Raw genomic sequence first — 25,575 nt, forward strand, 5'->3', positions numbered from 1 at the left:
AAATTCCTTTGTCACCTGGTCAGCGGCTTCAAAAGAGTTTTGTTGGTGGCTGGGTGACCACCTGCCGAGCTGACCAGGTTGGATCCTGTCTGGGCATTCATGCACTGCAGAGAATTTGCTTTAAGAGAAGAAAACTTAAAAAAAAAATTAGAGGGTGGAATGGACCTAGGCAATAGTTGTTACACTGTCGACTTCTCCGCTCACCGCAAGGAAAACAGGACAAAATATACAGGAATTTAAGACCAAAACAGTAGAACTACGGTATTGTATTTTTAGAGGACACTGACAGAAATATTTTCAATAGGGGTGTCCCGATCCGATACTGATATCGGATCTGTGTCCGATATCAGCCCAAAAACCAGTATCGAATTTTTTCTGTCCATGTCCAAAAATATCCGATATTTGCAAACATATATAAACAGTCCGTTCCAGCTTCCGCTCCTGATTTTCTATCCAGCAGCGTCTGCGCCGAGCATGGAGCGCTCACGTGATCAAATAAACAAGTAAGCATGTGAATTAGCTTTTAGTTAACCGAGGAAGAGAGAATGTCGACAGTGTGGGAGTATTTTTCGTTGAAAAAAGAAAAATACAGCGGACAGCAACGTTTGTCAAAAGCCGAAGTTCCCCGTGGTGGAAAAGAAAGAGAGAAGTTTAATCTAACCAACCTCATCAAGCATTTGAAAAAGTATCACAAACAAAGAGCATGAGGATTTTGAGAAGAGAACCAAGGCGAATATTAAGACAGTCAACGGTGTCGGAATCATTTTCACACCGTAAGAAACTCCCACGGGATGGTAAAAAGGCTTCACGTAAGTATCACTGAAAAGATCGCTTAATTTATTGTGCTTGATGGCCAGCCTGTCAATCGTTAGTACTGTCGGCTTTAAACTTAATTGAGCAGCTCAAGCCTCGCTACGTTATTTCGAGCCGCCACTATTTCGTAGATAAAACTATACCGCGGATGCATGGTGACATTCAAAGGTGTATAGCGGCTTATGTGGCAAATGCTAACGCTTTTAGCTTCACCACGGACATCTGGAGCTCAGAGCAACTTAATTTATCATAGAGGAGCATAGTATAGAAGCAAGCTAATGGGGCGGCATGCTGAAATGCTCATCTTCTTAAAAAAGAATCTCCACATTATGCTTGGTCTGCAGAAAGGGCAGATGGAGGAATAGTGAAATTAACCAACTGTTTTTCTACTTTTATTATAGTTACATATTCATTTTTATTCATTTTAAATTGGAGCTTGGGACACGTTGAGCAGTGAGAGAGTGGCCAATATTGTGTTGGTTATATTTTTTTTTTGTCCCGCCCGCCATATATGTGTGTATATATGTGTGTATATATATATGTGTGTATATATACGTGTGTGTATATATATATATATATATATATATATATATATATATATATATATATATATATATGTATATATATATATGTATATATATATGTATATATATATATATGTATATAAAATATGTTGAACTTCAAAGAGTACAATTTGTTTTTGTTTACTTTATTCGGGTTATTTCTCAGGGTCCTTTATTTTGTATTTATTTTATTAAAATGCACGACATACTTATTGTTGCAGTTAGGTCATCCAAATTTAGGAATAAACGGGCCATATTTTCTCATACTTAAGGTGCTGATTATTCCTTATTTAAATGTCACTTGATCAAGTTTCTTCTAACATTTCATACTAAAACAAACGTATCATTCCTGCTGATATGGTATCGGACTGATATTATTAATTTAGAGTACTCTAAGCTAAAATATCAGTATTGGATCAGAAGTAGAAAGCGTTGCATCGGGACACCCCTACTGATATGGTATCGGACTGATATCGGTATCGGACAGTACTTGAGGCTGAAATATCGGTATCGGATCGGAAGTGGAAAAAGGTGTATTGGGACACCCCAAATTTTCAATGATTTATGTTGAAGAGGTCGGGCAAGCGCTGCTTAATAGCTTACTATGACTGATCGCCACTGATACATACTAGTAGAACTAAGAGCACGAAACGAAGTTTTGAGGCTGGGATCCGCATCATGGCGTACTAAGCACTCACACTCTTTCTTCTCCTAACGTACACTTTTCTTTGAGCACACGCTGCAAAAGCTTACATCTGGCTGCATCAATTTGTGGCACCAATGGGAAAAAGAGGCTTTCCATTACCCCTTTTTTACATGGAGCCATGCCCAGTGCTATTTGTATTTCACACTGATTTTGCAGTAAAGGTGTTCACACAGAGTTGAATGATTTTCTCTTCCATCTTTGAAGATGTACGTATCTGGTAGGGGTGGGACAAAAAACCGATTTGACCGAACCATCGGTCGTCAAGGGGAGCTAAACGGCCGTATCGGTAGCAGACTTGTCAACCGATACAAAGTCCGCCGGGAATCCTTAGATACATTGCTTGTAAAGCTGTGGACCGGATATCGCGTTGCTCTGAATCGGTTGCGAGTGAGGCTTTATGGTTTTCATAACAATAGCAAGAGTTATGCTATGCTAAAAGCACACTGCAAGTATCTCATTTCTCAGTTTGTGGCTCCCTGTCAATGTCTACAACTAGCATGAGCAGCAGGGAACTGAGACGTGCCCGCAATTACGTCATCAAACTCAAAATGAACGACAGCCCAAAAAACAAAACAAACAGTAGTGATTCCATGGTCATCATCGTGTCTCAGATTAAAAAAACAAAAAAGATGTCATACATTAACCAAAAATGAATGTGATGGCAAAGAAAAACAAAAATTGTTGATAAAAAGGTTAGGGCACTTTTGGAAATATTTTGGATATATTAAGTTGTTAAAATGTGTTTGATAGATTTATTGTTCCATAAGGTGGCTTCATATTTCTTTTGGCTGGACGGTAGGTTTATTTCATGTCTCAAATTTATGTTTCTGAAATACTTCAAAATGTGGACATATTCTGTTTAATTGTGTTGGTGTCTTTTTTTAAAGGTTAAATATTTATATTTCAAATTGAATTATCAGCCTTTTGTTTTCCTGATCCTGATTTTGAATTAAAAAAACAAAAAAAAACAATTATAACTGTCAATAACAACTAATAAATATTTAAACTGATACATTTTTCAGTCATATCGCCCAGCCCTTTGTTCCGGTCCATTTAAATAATTGATTCAATATATAAAAATATAGAAGACATTGTTGTTGTTCTTTTTTAACACATTTGTAGATACTGTAAAAATTTGTGGTGTTTTAAGATTGTTTACAAGCAACAAATGTCACTATAAGTTTTGAATATTGAAATTAATCGTATCGAATCGTAAATTGTATCGTTCCCATACTTAATCGAACTGTATCGAACCATTCTGTTCTGAAAGATAATCGTTTTTCAATCGAATCGCAACTTGTGTATCGAGATACATATCGAATCGGCCTCATGTCAGAGATTCCCACCCCTAGTATCTGGATTTTTCCATTTCTCTCTTTCAATACAAGACCCTCCCCTACTCTGCCTTTGATATGCTAGTGTCTGTTAATTTGACTTAGGCTTTTGATGGAATTACTTGTTATGCTTTTGGTAGACTATTGTCTGTATTTTGATTCGCTATAACACATTTAAGCGCCGAAAATCCAGCACCGTGCCTGAGTACTTTAACGAACTTTTACTGCCACACGTTATTCCCCCAAAAAAAACAAAAAATGGCTTTGATCGTTCACGAAAAGAGATGCAATGCTTCCATCTGCTGGCCGGAGTTTGAGTGTATTTGATTCCACAACCCATTGACCAGGCAGCGCTGCACATAGAAGTTGCACTGAGACGTCATAGTTGACGTCATTTAACGTTTATGGTGGCATACGTTGTGATTTTACTGATCGTTATTAAACGTTTTTGGTGGCCAAAGAGTTAATGATTTGTGTTGATTCAGTATAGTATTTTTGCATGTGTAGGTATCTAACCCAGGAGTTGCACAGAGCTGTGAGCGGAAGGGGAAGCTCTGTGTTCTGTCAGGCAGTGGATCAAGGGAAATGGAGGCTTCAGCCAGGAATTTCCTTCCTCTTCTTCACCAGTCATACACCGTGTAAGTTTCTGCTTGCCAGTGTGGAAGGTCTGACTTCCAATTTATTTGAAGTATAATATAGATTGTGTGTAGGAATGTTTAGCTTTTTTTTGTATGTGATTATTTTGGTTAATTGGTCTACTTTGTAATCAGCATTATCTTTGATATTGTTAGGTTCTTTATCATTTCCCCCCCCAATATCACACACGCACGCACGAACAACCCTTAACCTAACCCCAACCATAACCCAATTCAAACCTTAACTCTAAAATAGGGATAGACCGATTATCGGCCAGGCCGATTATCGGTGATATTTGTCATGTTTGACAGATATAGTCATCGGTTTTTCATGAATCTGAAGGCCGATAAAGCTGGAATCTCACCTAGCTCATCTAGCTCTCTCTTAAAAAATAAAAAATAAAAAGCTGGAATCTCACCGAGCAGTGAGTGCTTGCGAACGTAGTAAATTTTGTGTTTTTATCAGGATTTGTAAGATGTTCACAGACACTTTTTACTTGTTGTAAAGACAATTCAAACATATTCAGACAATTGGTCACTGTCTGCGAAGATCTCTTGAATACTGATGAAAACCCAAAATTAGATACATTTCATTTTGCATCCATTTTGTCACTGCTGACACTGGGAAGTCCCAACACTTTTTAATTTATAAAAAAATAAAATAAAATTTAAAAAAAATTAATTTAGAAATTATATTGAAATTTTGTAAAACTTTATTTACAGTAGAAAACTATATTTGTATTTATTTATTTATTCACGGCAAACACTGGGAAGTCCCAACACTTTTTAATTTATAAAAAAAAATAATGATTAAAAAAATAATAATTTAGAAATTATGTTGAAATTTTGGAAAACTTTATTTACAGGAGAAAACTTTAGAAAACTATATATTTATTTATTTATTCACTGCAAACACTTGGAAGTCGAGTCCCAACCACTTTTTAATTTATAAAAAAAATAATTAAAGAACATTTTTTTGAAATTATGTTGAAATTCTGGAAAACTTTATTTACAGTAGAAAACTTTAGAAAACTATATTTATTTATTTATTTATTTACTGCAAACATTGGGAAGTCCCAACACGTTCTAATTTATTGAAAAAAATAATAACAATAATAATAAAAAGTACATTTGGAAATTATGTTGAAATTTTGGACAACTTTATTTATAGTAGAAAACTTTAGAAAATTATATTTTTATATATTAATTCACTGCAAACACTTAGAAGTCGAGTCCCAACACTTTAATTTGTAAAAAAAAAAAAAAAAAAAGAGATTATGTTGAAATTTTGGAAAACTTTATTTACAGTAGAAAACTTTAGAAAACTATATTTATTTATTTACTGCAAACATTGGGAAGTCCCAAGACGTTCTAATTTATTAAAAATAATAATAATAATAATAAATAAAAAGTACATTTAGAAATTATGTTGAAATTTTGGAAAACTTTATTTATAGTAGAAAACTTTAGAAAATTATATTTTTATATATTAATTCACTGCAAACACTTAGAAGTCGAGTCCCAACACTTTTTAATTAGTAAAAAAAAAAAAAAAAAAAAGATTAAAAAAAAATGTGAGATTATGTTGAAATTTTGGAAAACTTTATTTACAGTAGAAAACTTTAGAAAACTATTTATTTACTGCAAACATTGGGAAGTCCCAACACTTTCTAATTTTATTAAAAAAAATACAAAAAAAAGTAAATTTAGAAATTATGTTGAAATTTTGGAAAACTTTATTTAAAGTAGAAAACTATTTATTTATTTACTTGGTTAGTTTTGAATTTAGCTTAACACATGTTAATGACCCTGGAAGTTCCCTATAATTTCTACAATTTCTGTTAAAATGTTTAATTAATTAACAAATATGTCTATTGTTTATATGTTTAAATTTAAAAGAATAATTTTTTTAACGCTATTATTTTCTCTTTTACTGCAAATGAATATCGGCTTGAAATATCGGTTATTGACCTCCTTGACGACTAATAATTGGTATCGGCATCGGCCCTGAAAAAAACATATCGGTCTATCACTACTCTAAAACCAAGTCTTGACCTTCAAAAAGAGGTCTTGCAAAGTGAGGACTGGTCAAAATGTCCTCACATCACAAAAATGTCCTCATTCTGTTGGATAAAGACGTATTTTGGTCCTCACTATTAGGGTTGTCACAAGAACCGATACTTCGGTGCCAAGTCGATGCCAAGATTCTGAAAATGTGACGGTACTGCCTTTTCTACAATACCCGAAGTACCGTTTGGTATCGAGGCGGCATATCTGGCCGCGTCTTTTGTGTTGTTTTGGGGTTGTTTATTTATTTTATTATTATTATTATTATTATTATTATTATTATTATTAATCCCACACGCACTCATTCACACAAGCTTACATCATGTAAACTGGGTGGATATGGGCGCTTATCTGGCAACCCACGTTATGTCTAATGACGTCACGTGACTACCCGCCCGCTGCTACAATAACAAGGAAGTAGAGTAACATGCGTGCAACATGATAGTAGCCCGCACATCTGCGTTGTCTTCAACTGCAGCGGCCCCTCAATTAGTTGAGGAGAAAAAACACCAAAGTCACGTGTAGAAGTACTTTGGATTTGAGGTTGATGCGCAGGGATTGAGATGCCGAAACCGTTTCCAGACGAAAGGGGAACACATCCAACTTAGCGAAACATGGACATCCAGACTTGTACAAAGAATTCAAGGCAAGTGCATTTGAATTCCCGTCTTATCATTGTTGTCCATATCTAAACTGATAACGTTAGTATGATGACCCCACACTCAATGAGCTGCTTTGCGAAGTAACGTTAGCGTTCTGTTCTATGGAGGACCAAAAGTGCCAACATTAAATAAATAAATACACCATTAAATAATGAATTAAAAGTGTCATTAATTAATTAAATGTGTCATTAATTAATTAATTTACCTGTGATTATGTATTTATTTGTTTATTTGTATATTTATTTATTTATATATTTATTTATTTATATATTTATTTATTTATATATTTATTTATTCATTTATTTATTTCTCTATTTAATTATTTCATGGTCGCTGTTTTGCGGTGTTTCGTGAATTTATTTTATCTGTCAAGCTCGCCCGTCAAAGTTAGTGGGCGGGGCTGAGGCCTGATTCACTCAAATCTTGTCTAAGCGACTGCTTCGGCCTGAAGTGGTTGTCAACATGGCGGCTATGGTGATAGATTTTTTGCCCATATAGAGTGATCGAGTCTATTTGTTGTGCAAAACCAACATCGAAATAAAAGCGAAATTTATTTTATTTCGATAAAGTACAATTTTGCCTTGTAGGCGTTTCCATTGAAGAGTAATTTGCTTCTGAGGCGTAGTTCTCGTAATGTCCCGCCTCAACTCTCGCGAGATCTCGCAGTTCATGTAGGCGGTCGCATCATGAACGTCACGAGAATAAATTGTTTACGTGTTTCAGACTTGATACATTTAAGGGATTTTAAATATATCTCAAATTCTATAAGAAAAATATTATAGATAGATGCAAGGAGATTTAAGAACAGGGTTCCCGCGGGGTCTTAAAAAGTCTAAAAAAAAAAAAATTAAAAAAAAGTCTAAAATTCAGGTAAAAATTCAGGCCTAAAATGTCTTAAAAAAACAGCCATATTTTCATCCGAGGTCTAAAATTTAATCCCAACTGGCTACGTGCTGCCAATCCAGGAACTCGAAGTCTGTTTTGGTGTATTTGCAATTCACTATCATGCCTCGCCGCTGAGAACGTTGCACATACCTGCACAGACACTGCAATCGCTGGTAATTAGGGCCCGAGCAGCGACCGCTGCGAGGTCCCTATTGTTTTTGTAAAAATTATTAGGGCCCGAGCAGCGACCGCTGCGAGGTCCCTATTGTTTTTGTAAAAATTATTATTATTAGGGCCCGAGCAGCGACCGCTGCGAGGTCCCTATTGTTTTTGTAAAAATTATTATTAGGGCCCGAGCAGCGACCGCTGCGAGGTCCCTATTGTTTTTGTAAAAATTATTATAAGGGCCCGAGCAGCGACCGCTGCGAGGTCCCTATTGTTTTTGTAAAAATTATTATTATTATTATTAGGGCCCGAGCAGCGACCGCTGCGAGGTCCCTATTGTTTTTGTAAAAATTATTATTAGGGCCCGAGCAGCGACCGCTGCGAGGTCCCTATTGTTTTTGTAAAAATTATTATTAGGGCCCGAGCAGCGACCGCTGCGAGGTCCCTATTGTTTTTGTAAAAATTCTTCTTATTCTTCTTCTTCTTCTTCTTCTTCTTCTTCTTCTTCTTCTTCTTCTTCTTCTTCTTTATTCTCCGCAAACAATCGCGATTTTGGGTACCTAAACATTCACGAAAACTCACCGAACTTTGCACACTCCTCAGGCCCGGCGAAAAATTTGATATTATTAAGTCGTCATAACAATGCGACTCGATAGCGCCCCCTAGCGTAGAAAAATAAAAACCAAGCCCGGCACGTTTGAGCTAGAGCAACAAAAATTGGCAGGCACGTGTAGCACCCCGAGACGCACAAAAAAGTCTATTGGGACCATGTAGCTAAAATGTACAGGAAGTGAGCTATGAATTTTTTTATGTCCAATTTTGGCCTATTTTGGCACATTCACTGTGGTCATGCTTTTTCCCCCTTTGCAAACATTTTTCATCCAATTGACTTCAAACTTGGCATTTATCATCTCAAGACCTGAGATAACAACTGGGCAAAATATCTTGCCTTTTTGAAATACTATATGACGGGGGCGGGGCATCAAATATTGCCTTTAAAATTTCATTTGTCCAGAAAGAGCAAATGCTTAATAACTCCCATGTTCAAGCTCCAAAAAATCTCAAACTTCTCAGGCAACGTAATAGTCACGGCCTGAAAACATCTATATGATATAATTCAGTTATACATATAGTGCCACCTAGTGGTTACAATAAATGTCATACTTTACGTTTTTAGCTACTGTGCTGAGCTTGTTGAAGGGATCCATTTGAAAATTGGTCAGAAAAGCCTTAAGATGTTGATCATGCCCCACACCGAATATTGTAACTTTTCGCCAAAGGGCGTGGCCGCTACGGTGACGCAAAGTCTGAAGATTTTTCGTGAAAATAAAAGCTGCATTAACTTGACCGAGATGATCCTATCTTCTCAAAATTTCACACATTTGATGAGAGTCCAGCCCTAAAGACATCTACTGACTTATATTTCATCTAACTGATAGTGCCACCTAGTGGCAATTTTTTTTCTTACGAATTTTCTTCTACGTTTTTCTCCAAACACGTTAACTGGACCTACCTCATATTTGCTCAGATGAGGGTTTCGGCCTTCATGATGTCACAACACGAAGTTTGTGAGTTTTCACGAATTGCTGTGGGTGTGGCTAAGCGCTGTTCGCCAAGAAAATAACGCCAGTTTTGAGGGTCTAAACATGCACAGAAACTCATGAAACTTGGCACACACATCTGGCCTGGTAAAATGAGCAATATTTTATTGTTGATTGTGCTATTTTTACAAAAATGACTCAATAGCGCCCCCTAGAAGTTTTTAACGAAGCAGCCCCAGTTGTACGTTTAAGCAAGAACGACGAATATTTTTAGGTGTATGAGGGAGCCCAAGACCTACAAAAAAGTCTCTTGGACCCATATGCTAAAATGAACAGGAAGTGAGCTACGAATTTTTGAATGTCCCATTTTTGACAATTTTTGCACATTCACAGGGGGCAGACTTTTGCCTACTTCTCCTACACGTTTCATCTGACTGAGTTAAGACTTGACATGGACCATGTCAAGTCCTGAGCCAACGACAGGGGGAAAAATCTTGACCTTTCGAAATACTATAAAATGAAGGCGGGGCATCAAAATTTGTGTTTCGCACTGAAAAAGGATATGCTTAATAACTCCCCGGTACATGCTCCAAAAAATCCCAAATTTGACATGTATGTTTATCGTCAAGGCCTGAAGCTATCTCTTTGAAAACATTCAGTTATATATGCAGCGCCACCTAGCCCTTGAGGCTTATATAAAAAAAACCCACGTACGGTATTTTGTACAAAAAAATTTAAACTCATTCTAAGTGTGATGACTAAGTCATTTCTGAATATTCTTTTAGTTTCCACCACTCAAATTGTTCACTGGCTTCACACCGATCCAAACGTATGTACGTTTCCATTTTGTTTTATTCATTTTTGATTGCCCCTTTGGACAATAAAAGTAACATTGTGCAATGAGTACAACGAGCGATGATGTATATATACACTTTTACAAAAAATATCAATCAGGGCAACTCATTGCCTAAAAATAAAAAAGGACGCTGATTTTTGCAGGTCTTAAAGGAAGGCTCCTTTAATTTTACATGTATGGCTTGATCGGCAGTAAATAGTTAGTTTAGCTACGAAAAATGCATAAGAGTTGAAGAATACACCCTTATATTGATTTATTTAACTTTTCTTCAACATAGAAGTACTTCCGTGTTGGAACGCCCCCGAGTGGTGACGTAACAAGTGTGTATACTCGCTTGGCGAACAGTAGTTCACGCAGACATAACAACGAGGAGGACACAAACTGTCACTTATGCCTTTGTGTATTGCAAAATTTTGCAAGGCGTCGGCAAGGAAAAACCCGCGAGACCCCCCTTTAAAAAAACAAACAAAAAAACAAAAAACAAAAAAAAAAACGACTTGAGTAGACAATGGTTTGTTTGCTAAGTGCTGTCAACCTCCCGAAGGACAAGCAGGCGTGCGCGCAGCGAACATTTCAGGCATGAGGACTAAGAAAATATGTTACAATTTGAGATGGGGTACGCCACACGCCTAATACTAAAGCCCAACGCAGTACCGAGTATCTTTAAAGAACCAGACGTGGGAAATAATCAAGCCGATGGAGGATCTCTGGCGGCTACTTCCGCAACTGCTAGCAACACGGAGCCTTCACTCTCACAACAGTCGGCACACATCGAGGTCTACCTACGGCCACTGAAAGATCTCGGAGAAGCGAAGCAAATTAAAAGCGAAAGGTAGGCATGTTTCGGGGGTGGGGGGGGGGGGCATTCGTTATTATACTGCACGGACTGTTTTATTTCATAATTCATTTGAGTGTGAACATCGTCAAGTACGGGGATGAGGACGTTATGTTTTATTAGCTCGTAAGTTGTTTATACTAAACAAACTGACCATGTTCATAATCTTATTTTAACAAAAAAATTATAGAATGTGGATTAGTGTCATTATCATGTGTCATGTGCGACGTACTACATTTGTGTTCTGTCCCGCTGTTCTTCCTGTGGTGCCTTCCACTTTCATTTGCATTTCGTTCGGATCCAAACCATTGATAACCAGCCTAGGTAACGGCGTCTCGCATTTCCTTACTTCATTCTGTCTATAAATAAACACGGTTAATACACAACCTTCTTGCAACCTTTCGTTTACATCATCGGGACGCTACGCAAAAAAAGAAAAGAAAAAAAAACAGCTAGGGGAGGTTGGGCGCTGTAACGATGATACATTTAATTTTACTATTTTTTCTTTTTCCTGAAATAGTTCGTCAGTTCCACACATTTTGCATTGCTCGTGCTGTGTGTCACTTTACCTGTTGGATATTGGCAGTTGAGATTGTCCGCAAGGAACCGATCCTCGAGTTCTTTCATTTCCAGACAGCACACATTCATTAGCGGATTGTCCATTCCTGTGCAGCTCCCGCACCACCCCCCGCCTGATTCACTCGTTCGTTAAAGTTTATTTTGTGCCCGAAAAGACCATCTGGCGCCACAACTTTCACATCCAAGGCAGACTTTCCTTCGGTAGGGTTATTTTGTCGTGTTGGATCGAAGCGATAAGGTTTAATCCTTCCGGGTTTGACGCTAGATGCACGGCTGCGTTGCATAGTGCTTCCATAGTGTAGCGTTTACACACTAGTGACGTAAACATCCGCGTTATTTAGTCACGTGTAACAAACATGCCGGCGTTCGATTCATTTTAACATCGGTTTAAAAGTTATTAAATGTACATAAAAAAATAATCACGTCACCAAATTAATTATTGAAAAAGTAGCAACTTTTTGCTGCTAAAAATGGATCAATAAGTAAAGTGTTCCTTTAACAATCACCAAAACCCGTTGAGCTTGACACACACTGGCAAAAAAAATATTCTACATGTAAACGTTTATTATGCCATTTTCAAAGAAATTTTGCTTCCAATATGCCAGTACCCCAACGTGCCAGTACCCCAACGTGCCAGTACCCTAACGTGCAAGTACCCCAACGTGCAAGGACTCCAACGTGGCCCGGGCTGCGAGGGCCCTTTATAGCTGCTCGCAGCTCTAGTTAGGGCCCGAGCAGCGACCGCTGCGAGGTCCCTATTGTTTTTCGTTCGAATTATTATTATTATTATTATTATTATTATTATTATTATTATTATTATTATTATTCTCCGTAAACGATCGCATTTTTGAGGACCTAAACATTCACGAAAACTCACCAAACTTTGCACACTCCTCAGGCCCGGCGAAAAATTTTATATTATGAAGTCGTCATAACAACGCGACTCTATAGCGCCCCCTAGCGTAGAAAAATAAAAACCAAGCCTGGCACGTTTGAGCTAGAGCAACGAAAATTGGCAGGCACGTGTAGCACCCCGAGACGCACACAAAAGTCTATTGGGACCATGTAGCTAAAATGTACAGGAAATGAGCTATGAATTTTTTTATGTCCAATTTTGGCCTATTTTGGCACATTCACTGTGGTCATGCTTTTTCCCCCTCTGCAAACATTTTTCATCCAATTCACATCAAACTTGGCATTTATCATCTCAAGACCTGAGAGAACAACTGGGCAAAAAGTCTTGCCTTTTAGAAATACTATATGATGGGGGCGGGGCATCAAATATTGTCTTTAAAATTTCATTTGTCCAGAAAGAGCAAATGCTTAATAACTCCCATGTTCAAGCTCCAAAAAATCTCAAACTTCTCAGGCAACGTAATAGTCACGGCCTGAAAACATCTATATGATAAAATTCAGTTATACATATAGCACCACCTAGTGGTAACAATAAATGTCATACTTTACGTTTTTAGCTACTGCGCTGAGCTCGTTGAAGGGATCCAGTTGAAAGTTGGTCAGAAAATCCTTAAGATGTTGATCATGCCCCACACCGAATATTGTAACTTTTCGCCAAAGGGCGTGGCCGCTACGGTGCCGCAAAGTCTGAAGATTTTTCGTGACAATAAAAGCTGCATGAACTTGACCGAGATGATCCTATCTTCTCAAAATTTCACACATTTGATGAGAGTCCAGCCCTAAAGACATCTACGTACTTATATTTCATCTTACTGATAGCGCCACCTAGTGGCAATTTTTTTTCTAACGAATTTTCTTGTACATTTTTCTCCAAACACGTTAACTGGACCAACCTCATATTTGCTCAGATGAGGGTTTCGGCCTTCATGATGTCACAACACGAAGTTTGTGAGTTTTCGCGAATCACTGTGGGCGTGGCTAAGCACTGTTCACCAAGAAAACAACGCCAGTTTTGATGGTCTAAACATGCGCAGAAACTCATGAAACTTGGCACACACATCTGGCCTGGCAAAATGAGCAATATTTTATCATGTATTGTCCTATTTTTACAAAAATGACTCAATAGCGCCCCCTAGAAATTTTTAATGAAGCAGCCCCGATTGTCGTTTAAGCAAGATCTACGAATATTTTTAGGTGTATGAGGGAGCCAAAGACCTACAAAAAAGTCTCTTGGACCCATATGCTAAAATGAACAGGAAGTGAGCTACGAATTTTTGAATGTCCCATTTTTGACGATTTTTGCACATTTTCAGGGGGCATACTTTTGCCCACTTCTCCTACACGTTTTATCCGACTGACTTATGACTTGACCTGGACCATGCCAAGACCTGAGCCAACAACAGACGGAAAAATCTTGACTTTCGGAAATACTATATGGTGAGGGCGGGGCCTCAAAATTTGTGTTTCGCACTGAAAAAGGATATGCTTAATAACTCCCCGGTACATGCTCCAAAAAATCCCAAACTTGACATGTATGTTTATCGTCAAGGCCTGAAGCTATCTCTATGACAACATTCAGTTATATATGCAGCGTCACCTAGCCCTTGAGGCATAAAAAAAAAAATACCCCACATACGGTATTTTGTACAAAAAATGTAAACTCATTCTATGTGTGATAACTAAGTCATTTAGGAATATTCTTTTACTTTCCACCACTCAAAATATTCACTGGCATCAGACCTAACCAAACACACATATTTTTGTTATTTAGTTTTATGTATTTTTGATAGCCTCTATGGACATTAAAAGCAATATCGTGAATGAAGGCTATGCTGAATAACTCCCAGGTACATGCTCCAAAAAATCCCATACTTGAAATGTATATTTATAGTCAAGGCCTGAAGGTATCTCTATGACAAAATTCAGTTATAAATACAGCGCCACCTAGTCCTTGAGGCATAAAAAAAAAAATGCCTCACTTACGGTATTTTTGCAAAAATTGTAAACTCATTGTAAGTGTGATAACTAAGTAATTTATGAATATTCTTTTACTTTCCACCACTCAATATGTTCACTGGTATCAGACCGATCCAAACATACATATTTTTTATTTAGTTTTTTTTTTTTTTTTGATCGCCTCTATGGACAATAAAAGCAACATTGTGCAATGAGTACGAGCGATGATGTGTGTATATATACTTTTACGAAAAATACCAATCAGGGCAACTCATTGCCTAAAAATAAAAAAAAAGACGCTGATTTTTGCAGATCTTAACAATCACCAAAACCCATTGAGCTTGACACACTCATCACACCTGGCAAAAAAATAAAAAATCTACATGTTTATCATGCCATTTTCAAAGAAATTCTGCTTCCAATGTGCCAGTACCCCAATGTGCAAGTTCCCCAACGTGCAAGTACCCCAACGTGGCCCGGGCTGCGAGGGCCCTTTATAGCTGCTCGCAGCTCTAGTTATTCTTTATTCTCCGCAAACGATCGCATTTTTGAGGACCTAAACATTTACGAAAACTCACCGAAATTTGCACATTCTTCGGGCCCGGCGAAAAATGTGATATTCTGATGTTGTCATAACAACGAGACTCTATAGCGCCCCCTAGCATAAAAAAATAAAAACCAATCCCGGCACGTCTGACCTAGAGCTACGAATTTTGGCAGGCACTTGTAGCACCCCGGGCCGCACAAAAAGCCAATTGGGACCATGTAGCAAATATGTACAGGAAGTGAGTTATGAATTTTTGAATGTCCAATTTTGGCCCATTTTTGCACATTCACTGTGGTCATACTTTTCCCCCCTTTACAAACATTTTTCATCCAATTGACTTCAAACTTGGCATTTATCATCTCAAGACCTGAGACAACAACTGGGCAAAATATCTTGGCTTTTCGAAATACTATATGACGGGGGCGGGGCATCAAATATTGCCTTTAAAATTTCATTTGTCCAGAAAGACAAAATGCTTAATAACTTCCATGTACAAGCTCCAAAAAATCTCAAACTTCTCATGCAACTTAATAGTCACGGCCTGAAAACATTTATATAATAAAATTCAGTTATACTTTTAGCGCCACCTAGTGGTAACAATAAATGTCATACTTTACGTTTTTAGCTACTGCGCTGAGCTCGTTGAAGGGATCCAGTTGAAAATTGGTCAGAAAAGCCTTAAGATGTTGATCATGCCCCACACCGAATATTGTAACTTTTCACCAAAGGGCGTGGCCGCTACGGTGCCGCAAATTCTAAAGATTTTTCGTGACAATAAAAGCTGCATTCACTTGACCGAGATGATCCTATCTTCTCAAAATTTCACACATTTGATGAGAGTCCAGCCCTAAAGACATCTACGAACTTATATTTCATCTTACTGATAGCGCCACCTAGTGGCAATTTTTTTTCTTACGAATTTTCTTCTACGTTTTTCTCCAAACACGTGAACTGGACCGACCTCATATTTGCTCAGATGAGGGTTTCGGCCTTCACGGTGTCACAACACGAAGTTTGTGAGTTTTCGCGAATTGCTGTGGGCGTGGCTAAGCGCTGTTCGCCAAGAAAACAATGCCAGTTTTGAGGGTCTAAACATGCACAGAAACTTGGCACACACATCTGGTCTGGTACAATAAGCAGTATTTTATTGTTGATTGTGCTATTTTTGAAAAAAAGACTCAATAGTGCCCCCTAGAAATCTTTAATGAAGCAGCCCCGGTTGTACGTTTAAGCAAGAACGACAAATATTTTTAGGTGTATGAGGGAGCCCAAGACCTACAAAAAAGTCTCTTGGAACCATATGCTAAAATGAACAGGAAGTGAGCTACGAATTTTTGAATATCCCATTTTTGACGATTTTTGCACATTTACAGGGGGCATACTTTTGCCCACTTCTCCTACACGTTTCATCCGACTGAGTTAAGACTTGACCTGGACCATGTCAAGACCTGTGCCAACGACAGGGGGAAAAATCTTGACTTTTCGAACTATTATATGATGAGGGCCGGGCATCAAAATTTGTGTTTCGCACTGAAAAAGGATATGCTTAATAACTCCCCGGTACATGCTCCAAAAAATCCCAAACTTGACATGTATGTTTATAGTCAAGGCCTGAAGCTATCTCTATGACAACATTCATTTATATATGCAGCGCCACCTAGCCCTTATGGCATGAAAAAAAAAATACCCTACTTACGGTATTTTTACAAAAATTGTAAACACGTTTCACAATGAAAAAGGATATGCTTGATAACTCCCCGGTACATGCTCCAAAAAATCCCAAACTTGACATGTATGTTTATCGTCAAGGCCTGAAGTTATCTCTATGACTACATTCAGTTATATATGCAGCGCCACCTAGCCCTTGAGGCATAAAAAAAAAATACCCCACATACGGTATTTTGTACAAAAAATGTAAACTCATTCTAAGTGTGATAACTAAGTCATTTATGAATATTCTTTTAGTTTCCACCACTCAAAATGTTCACTGGCATCAGACTTATCCAAACATATATATATTTTATTTATTTTTGATAGCCTCTATGGACATTAAAAGCAATATCGTGAATGAAGGATATGCTTAATAACTCCACGGTACATGCTCCAAAAAAATCCCACACTTGACATGTATGCTTATAATCAAGGCCTGAAGGTATCTCTATGACAACATTCAGTTATAAATACAGCGCCACCTAGAGCCTTGAGGCTTAATAAAAAAATAAAAAAAAATACCCCACATACGGTATTTTGTACAAAAAATGTACACTGATTCTAAGTGTGATAACTAAGTCATTTATGAATATTCTTTTAGTTTCCACCACTCAAATTGTTCACTGGCTTCACACCGATCCAAACGTATGTACGTTTCCATTTTTTTTTATTCATTTTTGATTGCCCCTTTGGACAATAAAAGTAACATTGTGCAATGAGTACAACGAGCGATGATGTGTATATACACTTTTACAAAAAATACCAATCAGGGCAACTCATTGCCTAAAAATAAAAAAGGACACTGATTTTTGCAGGTCTTAACAATCACCAAAACCCGTTGAGCTTGACACACACACTGGCAAAAAAATATTCTACATCTAAACGTTTATTATGCCATTTTCAAAGAAATTTTGCTTCCAATATGCCAGTACCCCAACGTGCCAGTACCCCAACGTGCCAGTACCCCAACGTGCAAGTACCCCAACGTGCAAGGACCCCAACGTGGCCCGGGCGGCGAGGGCCCTTTATAGCTGCTCGCAGCTCTAGTTGGGTCTGGATTTTCAGCTGTTGGTCTATTTCCATCGACGAAATAAAGAGAACACATATGTGCCTTTGGTGACATTTTTCACTCTCCCAAATGTCTCCCGGGCATGGTAACGTTTTAATGCAGAGCTGCCTTCCTTCGATCACGGTCACCATAATAGCCAGTCACACGCCAGCAGACACCAAAGCAGCAGAGGTTTGTTGTAAACATAATACATCAATTTAGGATATTTATGATGAAAAAACGAGTCGATACACATTACTTAAGATGTGGCTCGTAAAAACACACGTCCACGGCGGAGTATCGCTGCATTGTTTGTCTCAAAGCAAAATGGCCGCCGCACATACGCAATACACTGTTCTGACGGAACATAGAAAAGCATAGATCACCGCTTAACAAGTAAAAATCCGTGGCATTGATACATCCTTGCCACTGAGCTGTCACTCAAAAACACCCAGCCAATGAAAATGGATTATCTATTAAGCCCGCCCACCCGTGATGTTTGTGCCAAAAGTCAAAAGCAAAAGTCTGAGCTTCAACGCAAAATGAGGAAGCGCAAACGAGGGAGCGTAAACGAAAATCGAGGGAGCGTAAATGAAAATCGAGGGAGCGTAAACAAAAAAAAAGGGAGCGTAAGTGAGAAATGATGTCATCGAGAGCAAACGTTTTTCTAACTCATAGTTTTTGTTTGCACTTCAAAAAGTTTAGCTTGAAACTAAAAGTTTTGTTTACACTTCAAGCAATTGTGCTTGACTCCTTTTAGTTTTGTTTACGCTTCAAGAAGTTTTGCTTGATTCTTTTTGGCACAAATCTGATTCCATACATCCCGAGCTCCACATGTCAAGCTAACACTACCGGGACAAAAACAAAGGCAGGGTGGTGAACGACGAACTTACGGCACGGGATAGTGTGCGCGCGCGCGCGCGTGCGTCACAGCGAGTGTCAACAGACAGTAGCAGAAGCCGGTGCCGTACATTTTGGTATTTCCCTTGGCTATCGAGTCCTCTCGGTGCACTTGTATGTCCCGGTGTTGGTACTGCGCGCGACTCAAAACCATAACTCCCGTGATGATCCAATGCATGAGTTCAATGCATGAGTTCAAACTTCACACAGGTATGTCCCACAGCCAACACACCAACTAAGCTAAAAGCACATCGCAAGCGTCTCTCTTTTTTTTTTTTTTTCTCCCTGTCAATGTACACAACTAGCATAACAAGCAGATAGGAGAACTGAGACGTGCCCGCAATGAACGTCATCAAACTCAAAATGAACCACAGCAAAAAAAAACAAAAAAAAACAACAACAGTGATTCCGTGGTCATCATCGTGTCACGGATTAATAAAAAATAAATAAATAAATAAAAAAGACGTTATACATTAACCAAAAATGAATGTGATGGCAAAAGAAAAAGAAAAATTGTTGATAAAAAGGGAAGGTTACTTTTGGCAATATTTTTTTTATATATTAAGTGGTTAACATGTGTTTGATAGATTTATTGTTCCATAAGGTGGCTTCATATTTCTTTTGGCTGGACGGTAGGTTTATTTAATGTCTCAAATTTTTATGTTTCTGAAATACTTCACACTGTGCACATATTGTGTTTGTGTCTTTTTAAAGGTTAAATATTTATATTTCAAATTATCAGCCTTTTTTTTCCCTGATCCTTATTTTGAATAGAAAAAAAAAAAATCCACTTATAACTGTCAATAACGACTAATAAATATTTAAACTGATACATTTTTTCAGTCATATCGCCCAGCTCTTTGTTGCGGTCTATTTAAATAATTGATTCAATATATGAAAATATAGAAGACATTTTTGTTGTTTTTTAACACGTTTGAAGATACCGTAAAAAATTGTGGATGTTTTAAGATTAACGTCTACAAGCAACAAATGTCACTATAAGTTTCGAATATTGAAATGAATCGTATGTTTTGATAGCCGCTGCTGTTGCAGGCAAAACTTGTGTTCCAATCAATATTTTGCAAATATATCGAGATGCGTATGCGTAAAGTCATGCTACGCCTCCACAACAAATGGTGTGACCAAATCCTGTGCTGTGCGAGTAACTAAAAATGTTACTCGCACCAGTGCTAGTAGTGGAAAAGTTAGTGTAGAGCCCTGCAAGTTGACATGGTTTTGAGAAACAAATATGTGACCCCCCCCCCCCCCCCTTTTTTTTTTTTAGGCGTCTTCGGTCGGTCGTGAAGTTGGTCTAAAATTTTTCTCATAGTGGTCTAAAAAGGTCTAAAAAAAAAAAAAAAGGTCTAAAATTTCACTGAGTGATGCCTGCAAGAACCCTGTAAGAAGTCTTTGTTTATGATGCCTGGAAACAGCAGTGGCGCGGGCAGCAAGTCAAACAGCGACGACGTCTGCTGGCTTTTAGGTCCACACGTTTGGAATGTGATAGTTTACTGTTTGTATGTTGTTAATTTTAATGTTTTAATTGTTTTCGTATGTTTGATTTTTATTCCATGTTGGCTACAAACGGACCCGTCGCCATGGGCGGGCCTTGGGGGTCTGTGCCCGCCCTGTCAGTCAGCCGTGCCCGCCCTAGCAAGATGACTCACCAACTATTCGTCCTATCAGTCACGTAAACTTGCGCCTTCTGTTTTAAGTAAAGCAAAGTTTGGCTGTGATTGACAACTAAGCGAGCCAATGACAATCAGGATCAGGAGGGATGGGGTGGGGTGGGGGGAGACGCGCGCTCTGCAGTCGTGCCTTAGCCAAATCTACTTCCGGGTAGATAGTGCGCATTTGCCGGCTGGCGCTGGCACACAAAGACTGAGCAGTGAGCACGTCGTGCCGCTTTAATGGAAGCCACCAAATGCCAAACCTCGATCCAGGATGACACAGTTGACATCAATGGGAATCCTGAGTCCACTGGTTACGTTTACAAGTGAGTGTCAAACTTTTATTTTAATTAGTCAAGCCACACAGCACGGATGAATTGTAGCAAAACACAGTATGCGGTTAACAGACCCAAGCAGTCACACATACACAACAACAACTATGGAGCATAAAATTATTTATCACTAAAGTAGTTGCAGTACAATGTGAGTTGAATTCTTGTTTTTTATTGCCAAGTTTGTTCATGTTGATGACTGTCACTGTTCTAATTAAAAAAAAAAAAACAGCACTTTACACATCCTTTTGGATTGATATCTGCTTAGTTTTTCACTGAACCCATATGTTGTTTCTGTATATCATCGACATAACTCAACCTTATTTCTAAATCACTTTAAAACATCCATTGCTGCATACAAAGTGCTGTGCATGGAATAGAAATGAGTCTTTTAGTAGACACAAGTGAAATAAAATAACACAAAATAAAATTAATTAGAGTAAATATAAGTAGATAAGTATACACGCAAATAAAATACTAAAAAAAAAAAATAATCTGTATAAGTATAGAAATAAAATAACACAAAATACAGAAGGCACCATAAAAAAAGTAAAATGATGTGAAGTCTCATGCTGAGTCAAAGATCAAAGAATAGAGATGTCTGGCAAAAATGAAAGGAATTTTGTCCATATCGTACAGCCCTAATCCAACATGCAAATGAAGCCAACTGCTAGCCAATTCCAGATAGAAGCGGCTGGGTCACAGAGTATTCATTCGGACATAGTTGTTTACAGAAGTGAAGAGTGGATTTGTTTCAAATGAAATTTTGAGTTGAATAAATGCAAAATGAACTACACATTTTTTTTCAGTTTGTCTTTTAGATTTCAGAACGAACTGCTGCTTTTAAGTGACAGAAAATATTTCTGAACACTTTTGCAGTTGTCACAATGCCGCTGTTCAACCTGATGAACATTAGATTTAGGTTGATAAAGTGTGCCCCCCCAAAAAAAGGTAATGCCCCCCCTACAATTTCTTTCTGGTGATGGGTCTGGCTACAGCAGTGTTCATTGCAGCGATTTTTTTTAAAGTACTCTCAAAATAAAGTTGAGCTGAATTTAAATTTGCTACTATTGTTAGTAACGTTTTCCATACATAAATGCAATTTTGTTTTGTGTTTTTTTTTTTGCAATGTTTTAATCACTTTGGTGATGTTTGTTGTTGGACTTGCAGCAGTTGTTCAATAGAGCATTTTAGAAAGTGGCGGACTGGCCACCATTGTGGGTTCTCGCTGAGCCACTGATCTTGTACTTCCTTTTGTCCGTGACCGGGCGGAGTCACATGACTAGTAGGAAATGCGGGGGGGGAAAAAAGTGTTTCCATTAAAATTTTGCGAAGAACTTCCATTTCAGCACGTCTCAAAAAGCACCTAATGAAAGCGTAAATCTAATGTCTAATGGAAACGCACCTTTTAAGGTGAAAAGCGCCACCCAGCCTATCAATTGTGTTTACTGGCTACTCACTCCGCATCAATTTGCCTTGACTTGGTGAGCAGATTGACCAATCAGGTGTTAGGACCCGCCCACTAACTTTGACGGGCGAGCTTGACAGATAAAATAAATTAATGAAACACCGCAACAGTGACCATGAAATAATTAAATAGAGAAATAAATAAATAAATAAATAAATAAATAAATAAATAAATATATGAATAAATAAATAAATAAATAAATAAATACATAAATAAATAAATGAATAAATACATAAATAAATACATAAATAAATAAATAAATAAATCATAGTAAATTTAATTAATTAATGACACATTTAATTAATTAATGACACTTGTTTTTCATTATTTAATGGTGTATTTATTTATTTAATGTTGGCACTTTTGGTCCTCCATAATGTTCAGCCTTGTCTGTCCCGCATAATAAAGTTAGGTAAAGTTGCCGGGCAGCTAATTTCCTGAATCACCTAAAGTAACATTAAACAACCCTCAAATAATATATCAAACGTTATTCATTATTTTGTTTGTTTGTGTGTGTGAGGCTACGTGCTGCAACTGGTTGGTAAATAAGCACAGTATGAGATTTTTATTTTTTTAATGCTACATGCTCTGTGATGCATTTTTCATTTTACAGTATTTTAGTGTTTAGTACTTATTGTTTGTTTGTTTATTTATTGAACATATAAACATAACATATAAACATAAACAAGTAGCAAATGATAATTTAAAGAAGAAACTCATAGCAATTTTATGTGATGGTTTACATGTCCAAAGGAGTAGGAAGAAGTTAAAAATTTATCTAGTCCTACTCCTTATTCTTTGTATCTTTAACTTGTTTCATTATTAATTACAGTAAATTAAGACATTACAATAAAAGAATGTGTAATCCTGCTCGTGTAGACAATTACACGTTCACATACGTACTTAGTCAGTAGCGTATGCAGATGAATTTCTTAGCATACACAATAATACATCCTCATACTCACATATACAATTTTCATTACACTTTCATTACAATAATGCCCTTGAACTTTACTTTTAAACATTTTTTTTTAAACTCAACAATTGACTTGCATCATTTCAAGTCATTACCAAAATGATTCCACAAATTAACACCTCTTACAGAAACACACCTTTGCTTAATATTTCTTATTTTTATTTACTTTTTTTGTAGACACTTGTACCCCTTATGTCATATAAGGACTCTCTCTAATTTCAAATGGCTTCTGAATACTATGGCAGAGTAGATTGTTGTAAGCTCTATACATTATTTGTGCTATTACTGTACTTAGCTAGTACATGCACATTATTTTTATTTTATTGTTCACTCTATTGTTTAATACATTAATGCACAGTATTTTAATTTAATGCTTTAAAGATACATGCCAATTGTTCTGTTTAAGCACACAGGATCATTGTTTGTTCACTTCTAATAAAGGAGTGTATGTTGAAGTACAGAATTTATTGCTTATTTTCTATTTTTACCATGGTATCGAAATGGCATCGAGAATCGTGGAATTTCAGTGGTATCGGCATCGACTACTAAATTTCTGGTATCGTGACATCCCTACTCACTATGTATTATATACAAGAAGACCCAAACACACACACACACACACACACACACACACACACACACACACACACACCCACACACCCATTTTCCCACACCCCATCACATTCACAAATGCTTGCTTGGCTGTCACACTTGTCACTTCACTATTGAAAAGAAAAAATGTTGATTGTGATTTGGTCTGCTCTAAAGAGTGAAAGTCTCATTGACTTACGTTTCATGCGGGCAATAACCATAGGTGGGCATTCCATAACATTGATGGAAGGTCGGACAATCCGTCAATGTCGGACGCCCATTTTGTTGACGATAGACGGGAAACTTCGAAAAATTGACAAACTCAGAATTGATGGAAGGGGGTTTCAGTTCCTCAATGTAATCATCAATCTGTCATTAAAATTTTGCAACCCGGGACGTCCCATTTCGGTGATGGATTGACAGGTGACGATTGACGGAACATTGACGTTTTTTTTGTTTTTTGTTTTTTTAATTCACTGCAAATTACTGCCACTTCTTTCCTGGAACTGTGCAAGAGCTACTCTGATGAATAAAATGCTACACAAATACAAATCCACTGTGTAGTTTTAATAAAAAGACATTGAATGTCTCTTAAGCTTTGTTAGGAATAACAACGAACGGCGTTGCAATCGTGTTATAGAATAAGCATCCAACCTGCAGTTTCACCTTGTGACACCATAGCAAGTGTGATTGAGTGACGGTCACTTGTTAGTACTGTAAAAGTGAACCTTACAATTCCTTGTATGATATGGGTTGGGCGGCATCGATCGAGTTGCAAATTCCTTGAAAATATTACATGTTGAGTTTTTGCTTCATATTCATATTTTCATGACAAATATTTATGATCTACAGCAAAAAATAAAGGAATATTCTTTATTGTTACAAAAAAAATACTTGAGTGTACAACAATTATCAGTTAAAAAATAGTACAGGTAATTCCTGTTTTCAATCTAAAAATTATCAAGATATTGAGGTTATTACTAGTACTGTCAAAGTTAAAGTATTAACTAATTAATTAATCACAAAAAAATATCGCATTAATCATTGTATTAGGCAAGGCAAGTTTATTTGTATAGCACATTTCATACACAAGGCAATTCAATGTGCTTTACACAAGGAAAGACAACACATAAGCATCAAGAAACAGTAGTTAACATTCTGAGGAAGAAAAATAAATGAAAATAGGTTGCAAAATTTACTAAAAAGAACATACAATAACAATCTAAAAACATTATTCAACAAACTTTAAAACATTTAACATAAGGAAGCACATTTAAAATAATTAAAACAAAACAAAACAATTAAAGCTGTTTAAAAGTCCCTAATCAAAGGTATAAGAAAAAAGCAAAGTTTTTAACCTGGATTTAAAAGCATTTACACTCGGACCTGACTTCACTTCTGTTGGAAGCCTATTCCATCTGTTTACAGCATAATAGCTAAATGCAGCTTCACCATGTTTGCTTCGAACTCTGGGTTCCACAAGTTGGCCCAAGTCTGTAGATCTCAGAGCCCTGCTGGGTTTGTACTCAATCAGCATTTCTTGGATATATTCAGGACCCAAACCATTTAGTGATTTATAGACGAGGAGCAGAACTTTAAAATGGATTCTACAGCTGACTGGGAGCCAGTGTAAATCCTTAAGTACTGGAGTAATATGTTCTGATCTCTTTGTTTTGGTCAGAACTCGAGCTGCAGCGTTCTGAATGAGCTGCAATTGTCTCATGTTCTTTTGAGAGAGTCCAGTCAGAAGACCGTTACAGTAATCTAGTCTGCTGGAGATAAAAGCATGGATGGATAAGCTTCTCTTGGTCTGCTTGAAGC

General features: G+C 37.3%; 1 protein-coding gene across 3 annotated transcripts in view; it reads left to right on the plus strand.

The window, feature by feature from the left end:
• adat1 (adenosine deaminase tRNA specific 1) overlaps nt 1-25,575 on the plus strand; it is a 196,257-nt gene that overhangs the window by 140,866 nt on the left and 29,816 nt on the right. For all 3 annotated transcript variants that reach the window (XM_077515462.1, XM_077515463.1, XM_077515464.1), the window contains one exon: nt 3,924-4,054. In XM_077515462.1, the coding sequence (XP_077371588.1) occupies nt 3,924-4,054 (131 nt within the window). The remainder of the gene's footprint in view (nt 1-3,923; nt 4,055-25,575) is intronic.

The sequence above is a fragment of the Festucalex cinctus genome, chromosome 3 (assembly GCF_051991245.1).
Source record: "Festucalex cinctus isolate MCC-2025b chromosome 3, RoL_Fcin_1.0, whole genome shotgun sequence".
Classification (NCBI taxonomy): domain Eukaryota; kingdom Metazoa; phylum Chordata; class Actinopteri; order Syngnathiformes; family Syngnathidae; genus Festucalex; species Festucalex cinctus.